The sequence below is a fragment of the Asparagus officinalis genome, chromosome 6 (assembly GCF_001876935.1).
Source record: "Asparagus officinalis chromosome 6, Aspof.V1, whole genome shotgun sequence".
Taxonomy (NCBI): Eukaryota; Viridiplantae; Streptophyta; class Magnoliopsida; order Asparagales; family Asparagaceae; genus Asparagus; species Asparagus officinalis.
The window spans coordinates 77,112,843-77,122,433 of record NC_033799.1 but is presented as its reverse complement, the minus strand read 5'-3'; the positions used below and the strand labels follow the sequence as shown (position 1 = coordinate 77,122,433).

At 37.4% G+C, this 9,591-nt stretch overlaps 1 protein-coding gene across 1 annotated transcript in view; it reads left to right on the top strand.

The window, feature by feature from the left end:
• The window catches only part of LOC109844152 (solute carrier family 25 member 44-like), a 9,045-nt gene continuing 7,942 nt past the window's right edge, over positions 8,489-9,591 (top strand). Inside the window, 2 exon segments of the mRNA XM_020413114.1 lie at positions 8,489-8,690; positions 9,328-9,591. Of these exon segments, the coding sequence (XP_020268703.1) occupies positions 8,623-8,690; positions 9,328-9,591 (332 nt within the window). The 5' untranslated portion in view covers positions 8,489-8,622.

Here is a 9,591-nt window from a genome sequence, read left to right as displayed (position 1 = left end):
ATAGGGCAAGATGTCCTATCAAAAGTATATTATATCTCTTAAAACTTAGTATATACAGAAAATATCTAGAAGTGAATTCGATGAAGACCCCAGAGGGTAGAAGAGCAAACCTTTATCGTCACTCTACATAGCAGGGGAGAATCAAAAGAAATCACTCATAGATATCAGAATATACTATACAAAAGAAGTATATGAACAATCGGAAGCTAACATATACATCAACTAGGCAAAATAAAAGTTTATATCCATGCCAAAAGACTAAGAGAAAGTTGGCTATGGATTAGCCCCTGCGTCATTGATGTCATCGCTGGAAGAAAGGAGCTCTGAGATGCCCTTCTCTCGAACGATTACTTTCAGCTTCTGCCCCCTTTTGGTGGATGGAGAACCTGTCCAGAAAATGAGAAAATAAGCAACCATGGAAGCCAACTTAGGAGCTTAAGGTACTTCTCCTGAAAAGATCAAATTATTACGAGCTCTTCACAAGGACCAACAGATAGTAGAAAAGCAAAACCTCCAAAATTGTCGAGCCTTAGAGTCAATAGAAACATCAGTATGACATATGTGTGTGAGCTCAGGAAGAATCGATGGGAGTAGAAGGAGGCGATTTGGGTGATTAGGGGGGGTGATTTGGGCGAATTGGAGGGCATCTTTCTCTTCATCCAGAAGATAAGCAGCGGGCATTAGCAACCGTCCTTCCACGTCACATCACCGGCCCTCATCCTACTATCCACAAACCTTCGTACGTTCCCAAACGTGCACAGCCGGTTCGACTTCCATCATTCCCAAAACCTTTTTCATCCCTCTTCTCAAAAAATGCCCGGAGTCATCATCATTCTTCAAACCATTCATCTTCCAAACATGGTATTCTTTCCCTCCCAAACCTCTTCTCAGTACTAGACCAAGAAGGAGGCTAGACTACGTCTCCCCCGTCAACGGTAGCGTAATAGAGGGTTTCACAGTGACCTAGGTTATTGGTAAACCTGTCTCTGAGAGGGCTTTTAAAAAGCCTGAGGTTCAAGAGAACCGAGCCAAATGGGAGGGTAACACCTCCTCAGAGTCAAGCTAGGTCAACAGGGGCCCGGAAGAAGAGTTTCTTTAGAGCCGGCCAATTAGGGTTCGTGTCAGTTTGTTAGAGAAGTCCAAGCAAATCGAGAAGGGTAAGGACAATTTCATCTTTTCACTTTTAAATTCAAAAGTGGCGGGATTTTCGGCACCTATTCAGGACACTGCAGAGCTCAGGCTCACTCCTAGGTCACATTACATCAATTTGGAGCCGCAAGCAGTGCAGACTCAACAAGCTGACCCCGAGTTGTTAGAGGTGTCATGGAATGGCAATAATATGACAGTAGAGCATGACCAGTGGCTGCGTTTTCTGAACACCCAAGGAGTTGGTTCAAATTTCATGCCCACTCTTCCTCATATCATTGCTGACTCTGCTGCTGACTACCTTTGGCTCCTCTCAGGGCTCGTCAAAAGTGAAATCCTCCTCTGTCCCACCTGAATTTGAGCATCTCGTTGCGGGCCGTAAGAAGAGAGTTGTAGGCAAGGAAAAATTGATGCGCAAGGCCATAGCCAACAAGGCTTATCTGTGTCACCTAGCTGCTTCCAGATCTCTTGCCTCATCCTCTAAGCGGGATAAGTCATCTTCCTTAGTTTCTATCACTCTGCCTTTAAATTCATGGATGACAAAGTTTTGGCTACTATTTTATCTAATTGTGGAGTGAAAGAACCCATATCGATTGAGGGTTTGGCTAGACTTAGATCATTGGAGTCAGAGAAAGAAAGTGAGTCTTCCTAACCCCTGCTCTCACCGTAGTAGTGTTGTGTTGTATTACATTATCTCATGAAATTTGGTACTTAGAATGTTAGAGGGCTCAATGACACAACCAAGAGAAGATTGGTTAGGGATGATATTCAGTTCTCTATAGTCGACATCATAGGTATCGAGGAGTCCAACCTTAGTGCTATTAGACCTTTAGTTCTTAAAAGTATTGGTGGTAATAGGATCAGCTCTTGGCTTCATTTAGGCGGAATTGACTCTAGAGGTGGTGTGCTATTAGTTGGAATGTTTCTATGTTTGATTGTCTGGATACTTACATCAGTATCTTTTCTATCTCAGCCGTCCTCCAACATATAAAACTTAATTGGAATTTCCTCGTTACCTCAGTCTATGCACCTTTTGATAAGGCATATAAAGACGTTTGATGGTGAGAATTTAAAAGAGTTTGTCTTATGTATCCATTTCCTTGATCCCTCTTTTGGGATTTTTAATGTCACTCTATTTGCTCACGAAAGGAGCAGTAAATCTGGCTCTGCCAGGGATATGAATTTCTTCAAACAATTCATTGACTCTCTCTTCCTAATGGACCTTCTCCTTAATGGCAGGAGATTCACTTGGTCTAATATGAGGTCCACCCCAGTTATGGCTAGGTTAGACATATTCTTTATTTCTTGGGACTTTGAATTCCAATTCCCTTTTCTTGTCCAATTCTCTTACCCCTTTTCTTCAGATCATGCTTTGATCATCCTTCACACTTATTGCCCATCTCCTAAGCCTTTATTCAAGTTGGAGAAAGCATGTTTTTGGATACTTGCAGCAGAATAAGAGGCATGTTATGGAGAAGCTTAACTCCCTTTACGTTCTCGAAGAATCTCACCGTCTTTTTGGATGCTGAACTCCAGCTTAGGCTCTCTCTTAGAGACTCTCTCTCTCTGATTAGCTAAGTTAGAAAAAATCTACTAGAAATAGAGATCTATAGTGCTTTGGCTTAGGGAAGGGGACTCTAACTCTTCCTTCTTTCATAGAATTGCCATCATCACAGGAGAAAAAACTTCATGCTTCACCTGACCCACAATTGACCCACAATGATACCCTCCTTTGTTCGAAAATAGATAAACAGAGAGATTTCTTTCACTACTTCTCCAACCTTTTCAAAGCTAACCCTCCCTCTTCCTTTCAACTGGATTGGGACCAACTTTACCCCTCTTCTCATCTAGGTCTCCCATCTCTATCCTCTCCCTTCACTCAGGATGACATTAAGACAACAGCCTTTGGTCTCCATCCACAGAAAACTCCTGGTCTAGATGGTTTTTCCATTCTCTTCTACCAATCCTTTTGGGAAACCATTAAAGAGGAGTTTTATGCGTTCTTTTCTCATCTCTATGCTGACACATCCCCTCTCCACAAGATCAACTTCTCTTTCATTACTCTCATCCCCAAATCAGATTCCTCCTGTAGTGTCATGGACTTTAGACTTATCAGCCTACTCAACTGCCTGTTCAAAATCTTCACGAAGGTTCTGGCTAACAGACTAGGTTCGTGTTTGTCGTTGCTTGTAGACAGCACCCAATCTGCCTGTCAAGCATGTAAATATACTTTAGGCTTTATTGTTCTTGATCATGAAATACTTCATGCTTGCTTCTCCAAGAAGATTGAAGCATGCATCATGAAGATTAACTTTAAAAAAAATCCTTTGATTGGTTAGCTAGGAGTTCATTCTCTCCCTCCTCAAAGTTAGGGGTGTTGGTCCTCATTGGTGCAAGTGGATTAACAATGTTCTTTCCTCCTCTAATTTTTCTGTCATTATTAATAGTTCACCTACTAATATTTTCAATTGTCATAGAGGCCTTAAACAATGGGATCCTCTATCCCCTATGCTCTTCATCCTCGTGATGGATGTCCTTAATAGAATGCTGTTCAATAGCACAATCCATGTGGACCTATCCGAGCTTCATCTTAAAGGTAAATTGCATGATGTTAGATCACTTCAATTTATTGATGACACTCTTATCTTTTATAAAGCTGATAAGAATGATATCTCCACCCTTAAGTCTATCTCTATCTCTTTGAAGAGGTATTTGGCTTGGGAATCAACTTCTCAAAATCCAACCTCTACTATAGTGGTAAAGTTGTCAATCAGAGACCATACCTAGATAAGCTTCTTAACTGCTCCTTTGCCTCTCCACCCTTCAAATACCTAGGTCTCCCTTTGAAAAAGGGACCATAAGAAACTTTCCTTATGGAAAGGCAAATGACTTCCCTTTAGGGGCTGTTTGGTTGTATGTTTTTACCATGTAAAAGGATGGAAAGTGTAAAAAAGTGGGTCCCAATATCAGCTTTCATCACTTTCAATTGTTTGTTTGTAGTTGTGAAAATAGTGTAAAGTGATTTCATATGCTGATGTGGTTTGTAAAGTGATTTCATAAAAAAAAGACATGATTTTAGGAGAAAGCTGACATTGAAATCAGGAAAAAATAATAAAAAATAATTCCAACCAATATGATCATTTGTGTAGGGACCATTTTTTACACTTTCTAAACAAACAATTAAAGTTACATTTGCAAACCAAACAAGCAATTTATGATTCCAATGGAATCAAAAACAAACAAAGAAAAGTATATAAGTAAAATTGATGAGGTGGACAACAACTTTTCAAGTTGTGTCATAAATACACAACTTTACCAACAACAACCAAACAACCCCTTAGTGGCCATCTAGTTTTTCTAAACTCAGCCCTTTCATCTCTCCACTCCATTACATGTCTTTTTCGAAATTCTAAAATGTCTCATCAAGGTGATGGACAAAATTAGACGTAATTTCTTTCTTTTTTTGGTGGGGGTGGGGGGTGCTAAAAAATGGACGACAAAGCTTTGGTTAAATAAGGCAACGTCTGCTCCTCCAAAATTAGTGGAGGCCTTGGTGTCTTTTTCTAATAACAACAATTAACACGGTCAAGGGTCCGTTGGAAAAAGATTAAAATTTATCATGTATTTTGGAAAACCCCAAAGTTCAGGGGTGTTTTGTGTGGAATAAAAATAATATAGTGTGTTATGTGCAAAAACCTCAAAAGTCCACTTTTTTTTCAAATTAACCCATAGGAAAAAAAAAATAGAATGGTTTTTCTTAGATTTCTCCCTCAAATCTTACCTATTTTTAAATAAGTTCCAAAAATCTCATATAGTCTAAATAAGTCTCCAGAATTTATAAGTATTCTTAAATAAGTCACCGAAATCTTATATATCTTGAATATGTATTCCAAATCTATAAGTCTCTTGACTAAGTCCTTTTACGTTTAAACTACTTACTTAAGTAAGTTACTTAAAGGGTTTTTCCCAGAAACCACTTGGAAAATAGTATAATTACACCAGAAATCATCTTTTAATGTCAATTTATACCTAAACCATATTTAAAGTGGGTTTGTGCTGCAATCAATGAATTTTTTTAAGGATAACTTGGGTTTTCAGTAATATATTTGACTAAGAGGTGGTTGAGTGCAACACAAACCACATTAAAGATGGTTTATGTGTAAATTGAAATTCAAATGTGTTTTCTGTATAATTACCCTATTTTAAGATGACTTTTAAGTAAACATTCTTAATTAAATTCCATTAATCTTACATGTATTGCCCTCATCTTTCATATATATTTTCTCGCAAAACTCTTTCTTGTTCCTCTTTCCCCTGTTTGCTATTGGTTGAGACGTCTCAATTGCACTCCACTGAAGAGACTAGACATAACTATCTAAAGAAAGATAAGAGAAATACTAGAAAGATTAATATAGTGTAGTTAGTTTAGAGTTAAATTAATAATATTAATTGTTAGGACCTTTTTTAAGGTAACTTATAGATTTCTGAGGATGTATCTAAATTATATGTGGTGTGGACTTATTTAAGAATATGCATAGATTTTTGGGATTTATTTTAAATATACAAAATTTGGGGGATTTAATTTAAAAAAAACTTAGATTTGTGGGACCAATATAAGACAAACCCAATAAAAAAAGAAAAGGAGGCGATGGTGATTTCGTTAGCCTGAGTGATTATGTTTAATCCTAATTAAATTGAAATGAAAGTTGGACTTATTAGAATTTTCTCATCATGATACCTTTTTGTAATGCTAACTTGGGTCGGGAAGAGAGGAGCGCCCACGTGGCGTCATCCGACAAGTTCAGATGAGGGGCTGTTTGGTTTCCTGTTTTTGAGGGAAAGAATCTCTTGAAAGCCTGCCAAAAGTATCACTTTTTGGCATGCTTTCAGCCAAAATCGCCTCTAAAAAGAAGATTTTGGCTGAAAGTCTGCCAAAAAGTGACACTTTTAGCACTTTTGGCAGGCTTTCAAGAGAGTTTTTCTCTCAAAAGCAGGGAACTAAACAGCCCCTGAGTCTTAAGGAACCCTCCTCTGTAATCAAATTGTCGTACGTGTCCCTCCGCCGTTGGATGAAATTGTTATGATGGCATGAGAGATCGTGATGAGAGCATGCACGTGAGGAAGCTTTCCTCACGTGAAATAGTTAGGATTTGCTAGATCTCAGGTGAGAAGGGATCTGGTTCTAATTTTGTTTAATTGCTAAGGGCTTGTTTGTTTGCACCGAAGTAATTATGAAGTAGCTGAAGTAAAAGAAGTAGATGCTACTTCTGCTACTTCCAAACAAAAAAGTATGTTTGGTGCTTTGAAAAACTTACTTCCAATACTTCCTTAAACGCTTATGTGGCGTCTATGTGTCATCCTTACTTCCAAAATATTTTTCCAATCCTTAATACTTAGAAGTAGCTCGGAAGTAGTTAAAATGTATATTAATTAGGAAATAAATAAAATTTTTATTAATATTTCCTTTAATAGTTACTTCAAACAACTTTTTATTGATAAAATTACTTCCTAGTAATATTTTCAAATGTTATCCAAACAAAAAAAGTAAATGAAGAGGAAGAAGACTTCCTAGTAATATTTTCAAATGTTATCCAAACAAAAAAAGTAAATGAAGAGGAAGAAGTTCTACTTCCATTACTTCTAAAAATATATGAAACAAAAGTAAATGAAGAGGAAGAAGTTCTACTTCCATTACTTCTAAAAATATATGAAACAAACAAAAAAATTCTATTTCCACTACTTCCAATTTCATAGTTTTGAAAGTTACTTCTATAACCTATTTTTTACTTTCAATACTTCCATTATCCAAACAGGTCCTAAGATGCCGACCAAGGTTCATGTTGCGATTATGCACCCAGAGTGAAAAGGGAGCTAAATAGGCCTATATAGGCCTGGTGAACTAATTAATGGTTTGATCAGGCCCATTTAACTCATAAAAACTGACTCGAAACCCAAAACTTGAGCTGATAAGAGGCTGTTTGGTTAGTTAAAAAAAGAAATCTGTTATGGGAAATCTATTTTCTATAATAGATTCCTTTTTTTTTATTTGGTTCACCCCCTAAAAGTAAGAAAAATGAAGAAATGAGATGAGTTATCATCATCTTATTGGATGATGTGACACAAATTTAAGGAAACTTATTTCATGAATTTTTTGTGAGAATAGGTGGAAGATAAGGGTCTCTTTGTTTGGCTAAAAAAAAGGAGGAAATCAAATAATAGAATACATATTTCTTGAAAAAAATTGTTTTATGGTTGTTTGGTTGGCTAAAAAAGAAGGAAATCATATAATAGGAGATGAGATGAGATGAGTTGTGACCATATTATTGGATGATGCGGGTGATTTTTTAAGAAAATTTGTTTTGAGGTTGTTTGGTTGGTTAAAAAAAAAGAAAATGAATTATAAGAAACATATTTTCTATAATATGCTCTTCTATTGTGTTTGGTTCATTCTTAAAAATAAGAGATGAGATGAGATGAGATGAGTTGTCATTATATTATTGGATGATGTGACCTACACTTAAGGAAATCACTTTCCTTGGTTTTTTGAGGAAATTGGAGGAAATAAAATGTTAATGAGATGAGATGAGTTGTCACCATATTATTGGATGATGTGAGTGTTTTTTAAAGATAAGATGAGATGAGTTGGATGACGCGACACATTTCTTATGTTTGGTTTTTTTAGGAGATGATATGAGATGTGTTGATGGATGAAAATAATATTTTATTGGATAAAGTGGATTAATTGTTAGATAAAAATAATATTTTATTGGATGTTGTGATGAGTTTTAGGGATGGAAATGGAGGAAATTGATGTTTTTGAGATTTCCATAACCCAATTTTCTATTCTTGTTTTTTAGGAAACCAACCAAACAGCCCCTAAGTTTTAGTGATATCCTTATCCTATTTTTTTTTCTTTGATTCTAGGAAATCAACCAAACAGCCCCTAATCAACCTGGTTCGGTTAATTTGACTAGATACTTTATTATTAGAAGGGTGCTTCTACAGGTACCCGAAAATGGGACAGCTAGGGGGGACATATGAGGTGTCCCTCTTAATTGCATAATGAGCTGGCCATGACTAGCTTATTATGCAATCAGAGGGGGACATCTCACTTGTCGGGGGACGTCTCACCTGTCCACCAGCTCATTATGCAATGAGAGTGAGATACCTCACATGTTCCTCTCTGTCTGTTACTAGCTCATTATGCAATTAAAAAAAAAAGGCACCTCATGTATCCCCGTATCTGTCCCCTTATCTGTCCCATTTTTGGGTCCCGCACCCGGATCCGTGAGACATTTTTCTTATTAGAATTAGAATTAGAACGAGACGCCGAGTCATCAACAACTACTAAAGTTCCGAATTTGCTTCTTCCTGCTTTTTCCCCCAAGCTCTTTCATTTCGTTCGGTCTCCCGAGTCCTGAGGGAAAAAAAAAAGAGGGGTGTTTTCGTTCCTTCAGGCTTCAGCTGTTTGTTTCAATGGAATCGAGAGAGGTTGCCCGTACAAATCTACCCTCTTTTGATCAAACCGAGATCAATTGGGACAAGTAAGACAGCCATACTCCTTTTGACCTAATCCTGTCTTGTTTAATCAACTACCATGATGCATTTATTTATCTGAAAAATTTTTAGGGCATTTTTTTTTTTGGCCCTAAGTTATGAATCTGAACCGGGGGGTTTAGACTTTAGAAGGAGCAGGATGTTAAAAACGACGAGAATCCAACCAATTTTCGAGAAAGCTGGTATTTTTGGTGAAATTTTAGTACGCCAGTTTTTTTTAGTAGCTACGAAAAATGTGATGCTGAACGGTGCGATGAATACTTTTTATTGCTGTAGATCAGTTCAGTGAAATTTGGCAGTGTTGCAGGCTCAATTAGAGTTTTGAAAATTATAGAAGATTGAGAAGAGAAGAAAGAGATGGAGGGGATTGCTTGGCCTCATTGAGTAACAAAAATTGACGATATTATTGTTCAAAAATCTCACACCAGATAGTTATGTTACAATAGTGTGAGTTAAGCACTAAAAATGATCAAAGTTAGCCCACTTATTTCCATTGAAGTTTCACCTATGATGAATGAACTTCTACCACCTACTACTACACCTCTTCGTTATTCAGTGACCCTTTGTCTTGGTTGGATTTAACCAGTTATCATGCGTTTCTTTATTTTTACCTGAATCTTGCAGGCTTGACAAAACCAAGCTGTATGTCGTAGGGGCCGGCCTCTTTACTGGTGTCACTGTGGCCTTATATCCTATATCTGTCATAAAGACCAGGATGCAGGTAGCGTCAAAAGATGTCGCACAGAAGAATGCATTTTCAGCTTTCAGAAACATTCTCAAAGTAGATGGTGTCCCAGGTCTCTATAGGGGATTTGGTACAGTTATCACGGGTGCTGTTCCTGCCAGGATCATCTTTCTGACTTCTTTGGAGACCACCAAAGTGGCTGC